General features: G+C 50.8%; 1 protein-coding gene across 1 annotated transcript in view; it reads right to left on the bottom strand.

Moving 5' to 3' along the window:
- Positions 1-371: 371 nt before the first annotated feature.
- F11R (F11 receptor) overlaps positions 372-17195 on the bottom strand; it is a 37832-nt gene continuing 21008 nt past the window's right edge. The window contains exons 2-10 of the mRNA XM_070395808.1: positions 3276-3344; positions 3071-3178; positions 2797-2943; positions 2365-2567; positions 2104-2206; positions 1856-1963; positions 1695-1707; positions 1378-1426; positions 372-997 (exon numbers count right to left, since the gene is read on the bottom strand). Of these exons, the coding sequence (XP_070251909.1) occupies positions 962-997; positions 1378-1426; positions 1695-1707; positions 1856-1963; positions 2104-2206; positions 2365-2567; positions 2797-2943; positions 3071-3178; positions 3276-3344 (836 nt within the window). The 3' untranslated portion in view covers positions 372-961. The remainder of the gene's footprint in view (positions 998-1377; positions 1427-1694; positions 1708-1855; positions 1964-2103; positions 2207-2364; positions 2568-2796; positions 2944-3070; positions 3179-3275; positions 3345-17195) is intronic.

The raw sequence follows: 17195 nt of genomic DNA, 5'->3' as shown, positions 1-17195 counted from the left end.
CGCACACATGCACACTCGCGTAGCCGCACGACCATCCCTTCCTGACCGCCCACCCACAGATGACGCACCAGGTGCCCACCTCCCGCGGGCCGGGCAGCTCTTCAAAGGCCTGAGAAACCCTGCCTGCGGCCCCGCGGTCTGTGCAGGTGCTGGAGGCAGGGTGGGGGGGTGGGCGGGGAGACACTGGCTCCCTCCCTGAGGAGCCCTCGCCAGCCAGCGGGGCGCCGCCACAGGGGTCTGGGAGGAGGGTCAAGGTCCCGGAGGCTCCACCTCGAGAGGAGGGGGCAGGGGCCGCCAAATGCGGGAAGCGGGGCTTTAGGCATTTCCTTGTTGGTACAAAGGAGCCCAAGAACCACCTCCCACTCACAGCAGAAGCGTCCACCATCCGAGGTTTTATTTCCAGCAACATCCAAACACACCAACACAACCTCACGGAAGAGCTAGGCAGCCCTGAGCACGCACTCCTGCCCACCCCGCGGGCCCACGGGGCGCGGCCACGTGCGGGCAGGGCGGGCCCTCGGCTGCGCAGCCACAGCTCCAGCTTCTCCTCCAGGGCCGGGCGCTGCGACTCCGCTTCGCACCCCGCAAGCTTGGACGCTCCCCACAACCAGGCGGGCTCCTCCAGGCACAGGGAGGTCCGTCTGCTGGTGTGCGCTTTGGGGGGGACGCAGAGGCGTAACAAACCGATGCCGGCAAACCACCCCTGGAGCTGCGCGGCGCCCCTAGACCTCGGGCACTGTCCGCCGTCAGAGGAAGGAGCTGAGGGTCCCTGGGCTCCCGCATCTCCGAGGACAGGAAGCTGCGGGCAGGGCCAGGAAGGAGGGGAGGTTGCGGGGGGCTGAGCTGACATTAAAAACACATCCCAGTGAAGACAGAGGGGGCCCGCGGGGCTGGAAGATGCCAGGCCTCCTGTGGACGACGCTTCAGGGCCAGAGTCCGGCGGCGGCGAGACCAGGGAGGCTCACACCAGGAAGGATGAAGTCTGTCTGAATTCCCCCTGCGGAAACGAAACCCGTCAATCTTTCCAGCCTTCTTCTTCTGCTGCTGCTGCTGCTTCTTTTTTGGGGGGTAATTATCACGGAGGATATTTTTCCATTGATTTTCAGAGAGAGTGGAAGGGACGGGGAGAGAGAGAGAAACAGCAATGGGAGAGAGAGAGACATCCACTGGTTGCCTCCTGCACAGGCCCCACCCGGGCCAGGGATCCTGCAACCAAAGTACATGCCCTTGACCTGAATCGAACCTGGGACCCTGCAGTCCGTGGGCTGACGCTCTATCCACTGAGCCACACCGGCCAGGGCCCTCTCATCTTCTTCAGTTCATATACTGAACACACAAACCCAGGCCCCAGAGCCCTCCTCCCCCTGCGACACTTGCCTCACTCCGAGCGGTGGGCTGGCTGTAAATGACCTTCTTGCTTTCGGTCCTACAGAAGACAGGACAGTCAAACCCGAGCCCCTCTCCTTGCCAACCTTTGAGGTCAGAAGTGAGAACCGGACAGAATCACGAGGTCTCGGGTGGGGACGCGGGTGGAGGGGAAAGGACAGCACAGACCGCCGGGAGCCGGAGAAACTCATGTCTCCCTGCCAGGCGTGGCCTCCACCTCCACCCCCTTCCCTTGGGCCCCTCTCAGCATCAAACCACACGCATCCATGTTCTCCACCTCGGAGAGCCCGGCACAGCGCCTCACTCACCCTTTCTTCTTTCCTGAAAGAGAAGAAATGGGCGGTGCACGTCAGCAGAACAGGCAGCTCAGCCAGGAAGATGGGAGCCAGCATGCAGCCCCCACACCGCCCCGGAGCTGAGCCCAGCATGGGGACCGGAGGAGGGAGAGCCTCTGAGGCCAAAGACTTACTGTCAAAGTAGCCACGGCTGTAGGCAAACCAGATGCCGAAAATCAGGAATCCAAGGAGAATGAGTGTCACTAGGACAGCTGCCACGATGCCCCCAACATTCAGCTCCACTACGAGACACAAATGAGAGGTCGGGCACATGAATGCTCACTTACTGTACCAACTACACGGTCCAGCAGCAGGAAAAGACCCCAAGCGCCCCCTCCCCTCCAGGTCTGAGCCCCGCCCCTGCCACCCTGCCCACACGCACCAGCCTCCATGCGCACAGCATCGGACATCATGGGTGTCCCGTACCCGTTCTGTGCCTGGCAAGAGTATTCTCCGGTATCAGAGGCCGAGACGGGATCAAAGACCTGCAGGGCAGAAAACCATCTGTCCCGCTGGATAGCCACGTGCCTGCCTTTTATGTCTCTGGATCCTAAAGCCCAGCGCGCCTTGCTGCTGTCCCTCCTCCCCACCTTCAGGGCTTCTGCCCCTGTGTCCCGACCCTTTTCAGCCTGCCTGTCCGTACCAGCTCCCCTGTCTTGGGGTTCAGGCTGTAGGAAGAGTTGCTGAAGGCACGGTTTCTCTTGGGCTCCAGAGGCATCAGGGCTCCATCCCTGTACCACAGGTACTCAGAGGGCGGGGAGCCGTCCGCCTCCGAACAGGTCAGCACCGCCCGGCTCCCGATGGTGGCGGAGGAGGGGATGGTGACTGTGGGTTTGGATGGCGGCACTGGAAAGGAGAGAAGGTGCTGACCACAGGGCAGGGCGGGCTCCTGGAGGCAAAGTGGCTGACGAGGGCGCTACCCCAGCCTCCACGCTGCCTCCCTGCCTCCCTGCCTCCCTGTGACTGAGTCCCCACCCAGAGCACCTCACCATCACCGAGCTCCCAGGCTCGGCAGAGCCCACCCAGCATTGGGGGAAGCAACCATGCCCAGTGGGCACAGAGACCTGGCACATACCAAGGACAATGAGCTGGACGCTGACCTCCCCGTAGGCGGTGCCGCCTTCATCCGAGACCATGCACGTGTACATCCCCGTGTCCTTCCGGGTCACGGAGTGGAAGGTGATGCCAGTGTTCGAGAAAGTGACTCTGTCCTCAAAGGGAGCTGCGGGGAGAGGAGCCAGCGTAGGGGGCGCTGGAGAGCTGGGAGAAGCTGGTGCCCGTGACACCGAGGCACCTAAGCGAGGAGGTGGGAAGGCCCTGGGGACCTGGCATCCAGATGCAGGACTCACCTGTGATCTTGTTGTTATAGCAGACGAGGCTGGTGATGTCACCCTGGGCAAACTTCCACTCCACTCGGGGAGAGGAGAAGCCCGAGTAGGAGCAGGACAACTTGGCGGCTACAGACAAGATCGATGTGAGTGGGAGGAAGCAGCAACAAATAGAGAAGACAGGACCCTGGCTGGCTCCCCTCCCCCCCAGCTCCTCCCAACTCACGTTTATCCTCGGGAATTTTGACCTCGGGGTTGGAAGTGTACACGGCTCCCCTGCCCGGTGCCAGCGAGCCTAGGACGAGAGGCTCCCATCAGGAGGGGCAGCACCTGGCGAAGGCCCTGAGCCCCCGAGGCGCAGGGACTCAAGAGTCAAGCTCTTGCCAGTCTCACCCCAATATCTTAAATAATCTTCTTCAAATGTCTTTGCTACAATTGCAGGCCAATACTTCTGTTATTAGTGGAAATAAAATATTTCTTTCAGATGCAATTTATTTCATTTTTTATACCCCACCCTCACCCCGGGACTCCCAGTAATCTAATTAGATTCCCACTAGTCAAGAGCAGCTCCCCAAAATGGCACTTCACAGTTCACAACTTCTCCACATCCCGGCAGGAAACCCGCCGGGCCGAGGAGGAGCACCTGTAGGGTATCTGGTGCATTTCAGCATGTTTCTCATACATGGTATCGCTTGATCCTTGAGACAAGCGTGACAGACCAGCAGGACAAGTATTATCACCCAATTTTACACAGTGAACGGAGGTGACAAGCCTAAGGTCACGTCGCTGGTTCTGAGACAGAGCTAGGACCAGAACTGGGCTCAGGGAACTTCACTAACATCTCCTCCTGCCGAACGGGAAGGATGGTGTGTGGTGGGTGGAGAGACAGAGCTAATTCTACAGCAGGCGGGAAGCAGGCAGCAGGCTGCACGGAGGGGCCAAGCCGCCACTACAGCCACAGGGGCCAGGACTGCGGGAGCGTGAGGGCCTCACACGCTGTTCTCGTTCCTGTTTCAACACTCAAACTCATGGAGCTTTACTTGCAGCCTTGAGTGTGAACCCTGCCTTCTGAGGTAAATGCAAACACCCTGATACATACGAGGCATTTTCCTTTACACATAACTGAGCAGGGCCTTGACCCCGAGCTCCCTCTGCTCATCTGAAGGGTGAGCTAGAGGCTCTCTACACACTCAAGTCCCTCCCCTGCCCCTCCCCCTCTCAACCCCCTTGTCTTCTCTCACTATCTATCTATCTATCTATCTATCATCTATCTATCTATCATCTATCTATCTTCTCCCCCTCTCTGTCATTCGTGTTCATGTGCATTTATTTTAGTTTCACAAACACTGTGAATTAATCGGATAAGTCTTCCCTCCCCATTTTACAGATGAGAAAATGAACTCACTCCAGGTTAGGTGGCTGGCCCCGCCCAGCTTCCCACTTGGAAATGGCAGAACTGAGGTTAGCACCCAGGTCACTCCCACCCCCTTTCCCTTACTTTTATCCACCACGCTGTTTCTCAGAAAAGTCACTGGTCTGATGCAGATAAACTGTGTAATAAAATGTCATTCTCTTAAGTCAGGCCCATTTGACCTATGAATTCTTTCTAATATTACCCTGTAACTGTATATTTGACATTACATTTTAATGTCAAATTTCATTAAATGTAGTAAGAGATACAGAAATTAAGTCAAATACTTTACTAAACTGAAAACTGAGGACATGGAAGGCTCTTGCTCAGGTTTTAATCAGGAGTCTGGCCGGGGCTCAGTGGGTAGAGCATCTGCCCGAGGACGGATGAGTCGTGGGTTTAATCCCAGTCAAGGGCAGGTACCCTCAGTTGCAAGCTCCAACCCTGGCCCCAGCTGGGGTGTGTGCTGGAGGCAACCAATCAATGTATCTCTATCACATTGATGTTTCTCTCTCTCCCCTCCTCTTTACTCTTTCACACACACACACAAAAATCAATGGGAAAATATCCTCAGGTGAGGATAAAAGGAAAGAGTGCAGATAATGAAATGCTTTGATTTTTGTCCAAGTAGCTTCCTCTGCTCTAACTTTATCTTTAACACGTTAAGCGCCCAGCCTGTTTTGTCTTCCAGACGGAAAGTATAGTCACTGGTGACTGACATGGGGCTTAACGTGTTAAAATCCTCAGATGTTACAATTTGCTCCCTGTGATGGGCACTGGTGCGTGGAGTAGACCTCTCTTCAGGAAGAAATGACTGTCCCAGCCCCTGGGGCTGCTGCCAGAAGAAGGCCCTCGGCTGTCAGCCCTCTGAGAACAGCAGAACATGGCCCTGCCCAAGGACAGGCATCCCACCAGCGATGCAGCAGGGCAGCCGGCACCCACTCCAGGTCCATGAGAGGACAGGTGCGTAACGCCCCCTCCACACCTTCAGGCGATGGTGGAGGCCGCCCGGGGCTTCTGCGGTCCCGTCCTTCACCTCCTTCCACGGGGTGGATATCAAGAGCGCTCCCTAACACTGTCTTGGTGCAATAGCTGACATCTCAGAGTTAGCTTCCCAAGGACCCTACCTACGACCTACGGCACCACCCAAATGAAGAACATAATTAAACTAAAAACCAACCTTTGAAATAACCAGCAACACACACACAAAAACAAAGCAAAACAAACAAAACCACAAAACTTTAGCTCAAGTTCCTTTTTGAGTCCTTTCAGATACTCAGATGCAGAACACACCCAGTCCTGCCATGACTCCAGCCTCGCCTCCCCACCACCCCTCCCGACCGCCCAGGACTTCACAGCCATCCCTGTCCAAGTCCCTTCCGTGCCTGAGCCAGCCGCTGGGACTGTGCTGGGCTGCATATCTGGCGCTCCGGCCAGGCGGGGCACGCTGTGTTCTCTGTTCCTAAAACACATAGATAGGAATGTGCTGGCGCTTCGGCCAGGCAGGGCACACTGTGCTCTCTGTTCCTAGGGCACATAGATAGGAAGGTAGTCACTGTACTGATGCTGTACTGTGTCGGGAACAAATTGTGAAAACAAGGCTTTGTAACTAACTTTGTGGTTTTTGCAAATAAAAACGCTGTAACTCCTGAAATCGGCACTGCAGTTCAGCCTTTGCTTCGGCAGGGTGCTGTGACTGTAGTCGCTGGGTTAGTATTGGAAGGGTTAAAGAGAACAAAGCATACATAACCTTTATAAATTTCATACTTTCAAATTAGCCTTTAAACCTTCTTTCTGCTTCGGCAGGGTGCTGTAACTGTAGTCAAGACTTAATAAAGGCTCCTAAATCTTGATCTGAGTCCATTACATTTGGAGGCCCCAGCGAGATCCACTCCGGCCAAGTTGCCGGTGGACACCCCGGACGCCCCAGGCGAGGACACTCCAGTCTTCATCCCGGGTCCCAGGGAGGCGGAGTGTTTTCCTCCCAAAACTGCAATCCGAAAATGACGAGCCACCTGGACCTCCAGCGGGGAGGTAAGAATCTGGTATCTGTCTGTGGAACGTTCCCTTTAGGACTCAAAAGAGGGCTGGACACAGTGGAACCTCGGAGTCCGACCGCCCGGACACGACATGTCTGGGGGTCCTGGTCTGGGCAACCTTAGGTTGCATTTGTCTGGTTTGTTTTGTCTTTGTTCTTTGTTGTCTTTGCCTTTGTCAAAATGGGTCAGGGTCAGTCGTCTTCGTCGACCCCCTTACAATGTTTTCTTGAGAATTTTCAAGACTTCAAGAGACGCGGAGAAACTACGCCACCCCCGTTAATTATTTTGATTTACAGAAATTTTGTGAATGAAAGTGGCCCAGGTTTGGGGCCCAGGGGAGCCTGACAGGCGTCCGGGAGGCACCGCTCTGCTGATTTAGCAGAATTGAACCGGGGACTCTGGGCTGTCCCGGACGTCAGCCCAGGACCCAGCCGGCATCTGGAGAGAGTGGACAGACACTTTTGGCCCTGATGTATAATTTTGCTGTGTTAGGTTAAAATTTTAGAAGTCTAGAGATAATTTAAAAGTATAAGGTTGCAACCCAAAGAAGTTTAAACAAAGGCTTGTTAGGTTAAGATTAGTACATTTTCTCATGGCCTGTGTAGGGTGAAGGAGAGGGACTGCTGGATTTTTATCATGTGGTCCCGAGACCTGCGACCTGCCTGCCCTTCCTGATAGATTTACATTTGGTCTCTGTTGGGGACAGCATCAGCTCTGACTGGGGGAGGAATAGAGCCAAAAACTGCTCGGAAGTGGGTGTGAGATGGGGTAGTGGCGGTAGGATTCGCTAGATAGGGTAATAGGCTCTCAGCCTGCTGAGATGGAGGAGCCCTAGGCTGGAGGACAGGGGGATAGTCAGAGATGTCAAAAGTGGTAAAAGAGGAGAAGGATTTGAGCCTCTGGGCTTAGAGAAAAGAAGGAAAAATCTAGGAGGGAGAGCAGCTAAGGACAGAGTAAACGGTTAATGCAGAAAAGGTGGGGGGGGGGGCATCGGCAGGGAGAGATAGCTTTTTGTTGATTTTTACTTATCTGAACTATGCTGGACTCAAGGCCGCAAGCTGCTACTAAGCACAGTAAGTTTTTCTCTGTCCTGTTTTGTTCTCTTTAACCTTTCCAATGCTAAATTAGACTGATACAATATACCTGAAATTACATAAGGAAGCAGTTCTTACCTGCTCTTAGTAATCTAAGAAATACTGGCTGTTTACTTTATAGTAATCATTAAAGGATTGAGGTTTCAAGAATAAGGAATTACTGAGTAGAAGGTCTGAGGTATGGTTATGCATTTTTAAAGGACATAGAAAGAAGGTTTAAAGGCTAATTTGAAAGTATGAAATTTATAAAGGTTATCTACACTAATAAAAGAGAAACACGGTAATTGGCGTATGACCGCTACCCTTCTGATTGGCTAATCAGCATATCCTTATGCAAATTAACTGTCAGCCAAGATGGCGGCCGGCAGCCATGCACTGAAGCGAGCAGGGAGGCTTCCTTGCTCCAGTGACTGCAGACTGCAACGTTCCCCGCCTGACTTGCAGGCCTCTGAGCTGGCAGTTTGAAACATTCTAACAAATATAGCTGGCTGGGATCTCAGAGCTGAAGTTATACACTGTTTCGATTATAGAACGGCAAACAAACCAGCAGTGGAAGCCTCAGAGCTAGAGCCAGAGCTAAAGCTGGCCCAGAAGAAAAAAAAAAAAAAGAAAAAAAGGAGTGGTTGGGAGCTTCCCGCCAGCCTGAAAGCAGTCCTCAGCCCCTCACCCAGGCTGGCCAGGCACCCCAGTGGGGACCCCCACCCTGAAGGGTGTGTGACCAGATGCAAACAGCCCTCAGCCCCTCATCCAGGCTGGCCAGGCACCCCAGTGGGGACCCCCACCCTGATCCAGGACACCCTTCAGGGCAAACCAGCCGGCCCCCAGGCCTCTATCCTATATAGTAAAAGGGTAATATGCCTCCCAGCACCGGGATCAGCGGAGCAGTGAGGCCTCCTGGCACCAGATCAGCGTGACAGGGGGCAGCGCCCAAACCCCCTGATTGCCCTGCGGCTCTGTGTGTGACAGGGGGTGGAGCCCCAACCTCCTGATCGGCCCTGCTCTGTGTGTGACAGGGTGCGGCGCCCAAACCTCCCCCCCCCCCTCCACGGGCCCTTCTCTGTGTGTGACAGGGTAGAGCCATAACCTCCCCATCGGCCCTGCCCTGAGTGTGACAGTGGTGGCGCCCAAACCCCCTGATCCACCCTGCCCTGAGTGTGACAGGGTGCAGCACCCCAACCCCCTGATCCGCCCTACTCTGTGAGTGACAGGGGGGAGCTCCTCAACCCCCTGATGGGCCCTGCTCTGTGAGTGACAGGGGGCAGCGCCCCAACCTCCTGATTGGCCCTGCTCTGTGCGTGACAGGGGGTGGCACCACAACCTCCCCATCGACCCTGCCTTAAGTGTGACAGGGGGCGGTGCCCCAACCGCCCAATCAGCCCTACCCTGAGCGTGACTGAGGGTGGCATCACAACCTCCCAATCCGCCCTGCTCTGTGCATGACGGGGCGGCGCCCCAACTCCCCAATCAGCCCTGCTCTGAGCCCGACCAGGGGCTGCACCTAGGGATTGGGCCTGCCCTCTGCCACCCAAGAGCAGGCCTAAGCCAGCAGATCGTTATCTCCTGAGGGGTCCCAGACTTCGAGAGGGCACAGGCCGGGCTGAGGGACCCCCTCTTCCCCCCCCGAGTGCACAAATTTTTGTGCACCAGGCCTCTAGTGTATGTAATAAGAAGGAGAAGAGAAATGATAAAAAGAAATTAATTAAATAATACAGGCCAGTAAGCCAGAAAGAGTCTGCCTTCCTAAACAGAGGGTAAATAGTTATGCCAAAGTACTTATTGGAGACTGATAAAAGAAATCCAACCGTTACTATTTTGTTATAACTCTGGAGAGTCCATAAAAAGGACTGGCAAGGAAAATCAGAAGATCTTAAGGCAGGTCAGTAGCTTTTTCTCCTTATGTAATTCCTCCGAAATTTGGCAATACTTAATAAATAAATCATTTAATCTTAAATCATTAAATCTTAATAAAGAAATACATTTCTTTGCATACATTCAATAAGACCGGTTTCTAATAGTGGTTTTATTGACCGAAAACTTTGACTGGAGTATCATGTTTTGAAGAGCCCTGTCTGAGCTGTGAAGACTTGAAGCCAATAAGAGTGCCATGGAGAAAGCCTGGTATCTTGCTTGGTAGCCCTGAAAATAGCTGGCGCTAAAGCATCAGGCCCATGCCCTGCCATCACTGGCGGTTCATCAGAGTAGAAGGGGAGCAATAAGGACGCCTCTGCGTCCCTGCAGAACCCCCATGCATTCTAGGCCGCGACAAGTAGGAGGGTTGCTGAGAAGGGCCTTAAAGCAAGGACAATGGGTCCGGGCAGAGCCACTGCAGGTGAGGAATTCACAAAACTCAGCAGATACTGCAGGCAGGCCTGATGGCAGCTGGATGGCTTGGCTTCCTGGCCCTATGGGGCACATTAAGATTCAATCATGGGGAAAAATGTAGTTTCTGAGAAACAAGATGGCGGCATAGGTAAACACCGGAGTTTGCTGCCTCGAACAACCACTTCAAAAAAACAACTAAAAGACGGAAAGGACATCATCCAGAACCACAGGAAGGCTGGTTGAGTGGAAATTCTACAACTAGAAGGAAACAGAAAAGCACACCGAGACTCAGAGGAGGCGCAGTGCAGAAGTAAAATACTAAGGTGGAGATGCATGCGGAGCGGGCTGGTGGCTGAGGGCACAGTTGTTGTTTTCAATCGGGAGGGAGTCTCAGGCTCTGAGCTCCAGTTCCAGGCGAGTCTCTAGGGACCCAGACTCATATGGGAGAAGCGGGACTGTCTGGCAGCTTTCTCTCCGAGGGGCTTGCAGTTATTACTGGGACAGAGAAGCAGAGCCTCTGAGGGCAAGACTGAGAGCGGCCATAACTGCTAGCCCCGCCCTGTTGATCCTGTGGGACCCGCCCCACCCAAGCACTGCAGGGAGGCTTTTGCTGGATAGCCTCAGGCAAAGGCTAGATTAGCACCTCCCTAGAGATCCAGGAGCCAGGAAGCCCAGAGGTCAGAGTGGAACCATCCAGTTTGCAGCTCCGTGGAACCATAAAAGACACACTCAGGGGGCAGACTCAGTGAGCACCAAAGCCCCATTGAAGCAAGTCTTGCCCCAGAGGGGTGTCTCCAGCACAGAAATTCTCCCACTGCAGACACAGCTGATTCTCACAGCCAATTGGCCTGGAGGTCAATTCCTCCCAGGGATAACTACAACAATCAAGGCTTAATTACAACAAGACTGTGCACAAAGCCCACAAGGGGGTGCACCAAGAGTGTCTACCTCAGGTAATTGGGACACTTAGCACAGAAAGGCACTCTATCGACACCGCGAAGCATAAAAAATGCGGAGACAAAGAAACAGGACAGAAATGACAGAAATTGAGGAAAGCAAACTGCTGCATATAGAGTTCAAAACCACACTTTTAAGGTCTTTAAAGAACTGTCTAGAAGCCGCCAATAAATTTAGTAAGGCCCTCGAAAAGACTGGTGAGACCACCGATAAATGTAGTGAGATCTTCAAGAAATCTAGTGAGACCCTCGATGTTGTGATAAAGAACCAACTAGAAATTAAGCATACACTGACTGAAATAAAGAATATTATACAGACTCCCGAGAAACCAAGATGGCGGCATAGGTTAACGCCGGAGTTTGCTGCCTCTAACAACCACTTCAAAAATACAACTAAAAGACGGAACGGACATCATCCAGAACCACAGGAAGGCTGGCTGAATGGAAGTTCTACAACTAGGAGGAACCGAGAATCAGAGGAGGCGCAGTGCTGAAGTAAAATACTAAGGTGCGGAGTGCGCGCGGCGCGGGCTCGTGGCTGAGGGCACGGTTGTCTGTTTCAATCTGGAGGGAGCCTCAGACTCAGAGCTCCAGATCCGGGCGAGTCTCTAGGGACCCAGACTCAAACGGGAGAAGCAGGACTGTCTGGCTACGGTCCCTCCGAGGTTTGCAGCTGTTGCTGGGACAGAGAGGCAGAGCCCCTGGGGACGGACTGAGAGCAGCCATAACTGCTCCCTCCTCTGCCCTGTTGATCCCGTGGGACCCGCCCCGCCCAAGCCCTGCACAGAGCCATTTGCCGGATAGCCTCAGGCAAAGGCTAGATTAGCACAGCCAGTCGGCCTGGAGGTCAAATCCCTCTAGTATTAACTATAACAATCAAGGCTTAACTACAAGACTGCGAACAAAGACCACCAGGGGGTGTACCAAGAAAGCGTAAAAAATGCGGAGACAAAGAAACAGGACAAAACTATCAAGGGAGGATATTGAGTTCAGAACCACACTTTTGAGGTCTCTCAAGAGGCTTCTAGAGTCTGTCGATAAACTTGATGAGTTGTACAGGAAATCTAATGAGACCCTCGATGGTGTGATAAAGGACCATCTAGAAAGTAAGCATACACTGCTGGAAATAAAGAATATTATACAGACTCCCAACAGCAAACCAGAGGAGGGCAAGAATCAAGTCAAAGATTTGAAATGGGAAGAAGCAAAAAACACCCAACCGGAAAAGCAAAATGAAAAAAGAATCCAAAAATACAAAGATAGTGTAAGGAGCCTCTGGGACAGCTTCAAGCCTACCAACATCCGAATTATAGGGGTGCCAGAAGAAGAGAGAGAGCAAGATATTGAAAACCTATTTGAAGAAATCATGACAGAAAACTTCCCCTACCTGGTGAAAGAAATAGACTTCCAAGTCCAGGAAGCGCATAGAACCCCAAACAAAAGGAATCCAAAGAGGACCACACCAAGACACATCATAATTAAAATGCCAAGAGCAAAAGACAAAGAGAGAATCCTAAAAGCAGCAAGAGAAAGAAAATCAGTTACCTACAAGAGAGTACCCATACGAATGTCAGCTGATTTCTCAACAGAAACTTTGCAGGCCAGAAGGGAATGGCAAGAAATATTCAAAATGATGAATACCAAGAACCTACAACCAAGATTACTTTACCCAGCAAAGCTATCATTCAGAAGTGAAGGTCAGATAAAGAGCTTCCCAGATAAGAAAAAGCTAAAGGAGTTCATCACCACCAAACCAGTATTATATGAAATGCTGAAAGGTATCCTTTAAGAAGAGGAAGAAGAAGAAAAAGGTAAAGATACAAATTATGAACAACAAATACACATCTATCAACAAGTGAATCTAAAAATCAAGTGAATAAATAATCTGATGAACAGTATGAACTGGTGATTGTAATAGAATCAGGGACAGCCGAACCGGTTTGGCTCAGTGGATAGAGCGTTGGCCTGCGGACTCAGGGGTCCCGGGTTTGATTCCGGTCAAGGGCATGTACCTTGGTTGCGGGCACATCCCCACTGCGGGGCGTGCAGGAGGCAGCTGATCGATCTCTCTCATCGATGTTTCTGGCTCTCTATCCCTCTCCCTTCTTCTCTGTAAAAAAATCAATAAAATATATTTTATAAAAAGAAAAAAAGAATCAGGGACATAGAAAGGGAATGGACTGACTATTCTTGCGGGGGGGGAAGGGTGTGGGGGGTGCGGGAAGAGATTGGACAATAATCCTGCACCTATGGATGAGGACAGTGGGTGGGGAGTGAGGGCGGAGGGTGGGGTGGGAACTGGGTGGAGGGGAGTTATGGTGGGAAAAAAGAGGAACTAATGTAATAATCTGAACAATAAAGATTTAATTTTAAAAAAAAGATTCAATCATGAAATTCCAGCAAAGGTAGTCAGTTGCCATTCTTGTGTTTATGCAAACAATCAGGCCAAACGAATAGAGTAAATAAATTAGTATTTTAATAAACAGAGGGATAATTTTAAGGAGAAAAACTCTATTTCAATAGAGATTATCAAAACTGAAATGTTTGCTTTCCGTACCACCAGACCATTTGTTACAGTTTGTCTCCTCCAGGTCACAAGCCCACCTCCTTCTGTGCCCAGGCCTCATAGTCCCTCTGACAGACAGCAAGGATCTCTTGGCTCTGAGAGAAACTTCTGACCCGCCTCAGCAGGAAGTAATCACAGAAGAAACCCAACGTCCATTTTCCCTAAAAGAATTCAGAGCCAGGATCCTTGAGGTAATATAGTAGGCAGTTAGACAGACATGAGCAGAGCAAGGACGATGGGCCAATTGGCACTGCCAGATATAACTAAGTCTTTCCACCTCTAGGTATGTAAGACAAGGGGACTCCCCAGAAGCAAGAGGGAACTAGGCTGCAGACGAAGCAGCCCGGGAGGTTGCCCTAAAACCAGTGGGGTCTTTACAGATTCTAGTGACTCTTCCAGACCCTGAACTACCCCCCTACCAGCTTACACAGAAATATACCCAATCTAGAAAAGCTGAAATCCATAACCAATCTTTACTCAAGTTCTTTCAGGCTTTACAGTCTAACAAAAAAGCAGATAAGAAGCACATCCAAGATGCTCTGCCTGTATCTGGTTCATCCCTTCCAACCTGGTAACTGTTTGGGTAAAGAAATTTGCCACCCAAGGACTGACTCCTACCTGGAAAGGACCACCCCCACGGCAGTCAAGGTTGACAGGATCCTGATGTGGCTTCATCACACCTGGCTTAAGACAGCCAGGCAAACTAGAGAGTCCAGGACTCTTTGCACCTTTTAGAGATTATTCCTGGCCCTCATTCCAGGCCCTTATCTTATAAACAGGCCCACTGACTTTATTCAGCAAAGAACTAATTCTATCAAGCTTATAGTCCTCAGGGGTCAATATAACTCCCTCCCCAACAATGACCCAAAAAAGTCAATGATTTGACTCATGTACATAAAACCAGTGGGGACTGTGCTGGGCTGCATATCTGACGCTTCGGCCAGGCAAGGCACGCTGTGTTCTCTGTTCCTAGAACACATAGATAGGAAGGCAGTCACTGTACTGATGCTGTACTGTGTCGGGAACAAATTGTGTAAACAAGGCTTTATAACTAACTTTGTGGTTTTTGCAAATAAAAACGCTGTAACTCCTGTAGTCAGCACTGCAGTTCAGCCTCTGCTTCGGCAGGGTGCTGTGACTGTAGTCGCTGGCCAGCTTAATAAAGGCTCCTAAATCTTGATCTGAGTCCCTGGTGGTCGTCTCCGCGGGTCGCCCCATTACAGGACCAGACTGCATTCAAACCCCATCTCTGTCACTTGATCACGTTCAACTTCACTTTGCCCATTTGTAAAATGGGGATAAACACAGTTTCTATATCAAGGGCTGTGCTGAGAGTTAAACAAGTTAACACAAAGGACTTAGAAGAGTGGACGGCCCAGAGGAAGGGCCAAATAACTCTCATAGCTTTGTGGATGGAAAAGGGGCCACATTACTACCAACAGCTCAGGGGAGGCCTGCATGACAGTTTTGCAAATTGAGAGACCTAAAGTCACCACAAAGGATGGTCTGAAATTAACCTTTAACTAAAAGCAGTTTGTGGTGGGTAGTCACAACCTAGGCTGGTATGTTCCCTGACAAAGCTGAGCCTGTTGTTTTTTTGCATCTGCGATATATCCTTGGAATGTGAAAGTAATTTTCCTTTTCCTGGACCCCTCAAACCACAGGCACCCTCTGCAGAGACCACAAATCCCCTCATTGTTACTGAGTTAATTGTTGACTGTTCCCTATCCTGCACGCACCTAAGTAAAGGAGTGTGTGTCTATCACTTTACTTTTTACCCAATCCCAGAGGTTCCCCCCTTTGCTTTCTCCCGCCTCCCATCACCAGTGGAGTTCATGTAACCCACTTACGTCTCCTCCTTTGATTGTGATGTACAAAACAAGGTGGAAAACCGCCATTCTCCGGAGCATTATCCCAATACGTTGAGATCCTGCTTCCCGGCAATTGTCGACAGTTTGGCTCAAATAAACTCACAAACATTCTTCACAGTTTGAATGTTTTTACATTAACATTACTTGGCATAGGGAGGCAGGATTCCAAAGAAGCTCGCCCGGGACCATCCTGCTGACCCGGACCCGGTGCTGGGATCCAGCAAGGGGCCCATTGAGCCCGCTGATTCCCCGCCCATTGGCTGAACTTGGGTGAGTTGTCTCTTGGATCTGGGACCTTCCCTTGCTTTTGGGAGACGGTCTGACTTTATTTGTGCTGTATTTTTAAATCCTAGAGGTGGAACTAAGGTTAAGGTTAAGAACCCAGGCTAAGGCCGAAACCGGTTTGGCTCGGTGGATAGAGCGTCGGCCTGCGGACTGAAAGGTCCCAGGTTCGATTCCGGTCAAGGGCATGTACCTGGGTTGCGGGCACATCCCCAGTGGGAGATGTGCAGGAGGCAGCTGAACGATGTTTCTCTCTCATCGATGTTTCTAACTCTCTATCTCTCTCCCTTCCTCTCTGTAAAAAATCAATAAAATATATTAAAAAAAAAAAAAAAAAAGAACCGGGGCTAAGGCAAGACTGGAGGGGAAAATGGGGGGCTGGTTTTGATTTTGGCTTTTCAATTGGAATTGCTTTCTGAGAGTCTGGGCAAACCCCTCACTATATAAATGAGAGCTGAACTCCTTCAGCTCCGAAGATAAAGGGGCCCATGCTCCCTGCAGCGCCGTTCTCGGGTGTCCTTAGGTGACTGAGAATCTTTGTGGAGGTGTCAGAGGTCCTTCCCACGATGTGCAAGAGCCCCATAGGGAAGCCCCAACTCAACCGTAATTAACTACCTGGCTGATCCCGGGGCCCCATAAGGCTTGGTCTGCAGGGCCCCGGCCTTTCTGGTTGTTTTAGACAGCAGGTGAGAAACTGAGACACCTAAGAGGGTTGAATGTGCCTTCAGGGGTGAGGGCCTCGTGGAGCTCAATCCATAGGCAGCACACCTGGACCCACTACAGCAAGCATGTCAAACTCGCAGCCCACAACGAATGTTTTTGCGGCCCAGCCAATATAACGGTATGTAAGAAATGTTTTAATAAAAGTCATAACTTAATTTTTACAATATCCTGTTATGCATAATTATTAATAACAAACTACAACATTTGATAATGACTGATTACTATAATCGTGTTGCATTCATTTTCCTTACGCACCTTACACACAGGCACACCATTTCTCTCTACTAACACTAACAGCGAATATTTTAGCAGCCAATGGCCACGTCATTAGTCCTGGACTGACATGTTTGGTGTGCGCAACAGGAAATATTTCGCTTTTTGAGAACAAGAAAAATAGGCTTATTTGCGTTATGCTTATTAATTTGTGCAGTTATTCAGTGTCTGGTAAGTTAATGTTCAAGAAGAAAATATTAATTTTTATTAAAATGTTCTATTATTTTATGTTAACGATAACTCATTTATTTCAGCCCTTTGTACTCAACATGTCTCTATCAAAATAAACCTACATTTCTATGAAAATTGAAGCTTTTGTTTTTTTGTGGCCCACAAACACTTACACCTTGTTTATTTGGCCCGTGCTGGCCTTCGATTCTGACATGCTTGCTCTACATAACATCCCTAGGAAATTTGCTCAGACTGCAGATATCCAAAAATAATATATCAACACGGGAAATCGTGCCTCCAAAGCTAGAAACTCCCAGACCCCAGCCCTCATTTAATACTCCCAATAGGAAGCCTTTACTTGCAAGTGCTTTGCAGAAATGGGAAGATTTAACCAGAAAACATTAACTTAGAAATGGCCCAAATGCTGTTGTCCTTGGG

This window comes from Myotis yumanensis, unplaced genomic scaffold (genome assembly GCF_028538775.1).
Source record: "Myotis yumanensis isolate MYYU_CA2020_CCGP unplaced genomic scaffold, mMyoYum1.0.hap1 SCAF_17, whole genome shotgun sequence".
In the NCBI taxonomy this organism is placed as follows: Eukaryota; Metazoa; Chordata; class Mammalia; order Chiroptera; family Vespertilionidae; genus Myotis; species Myotis yumanensis.
The sequence above is the reverse complement of the archived record's forward strand: the minus strand, read 5'-3'. Positions and strand labels throughout refer to the sequence as shown.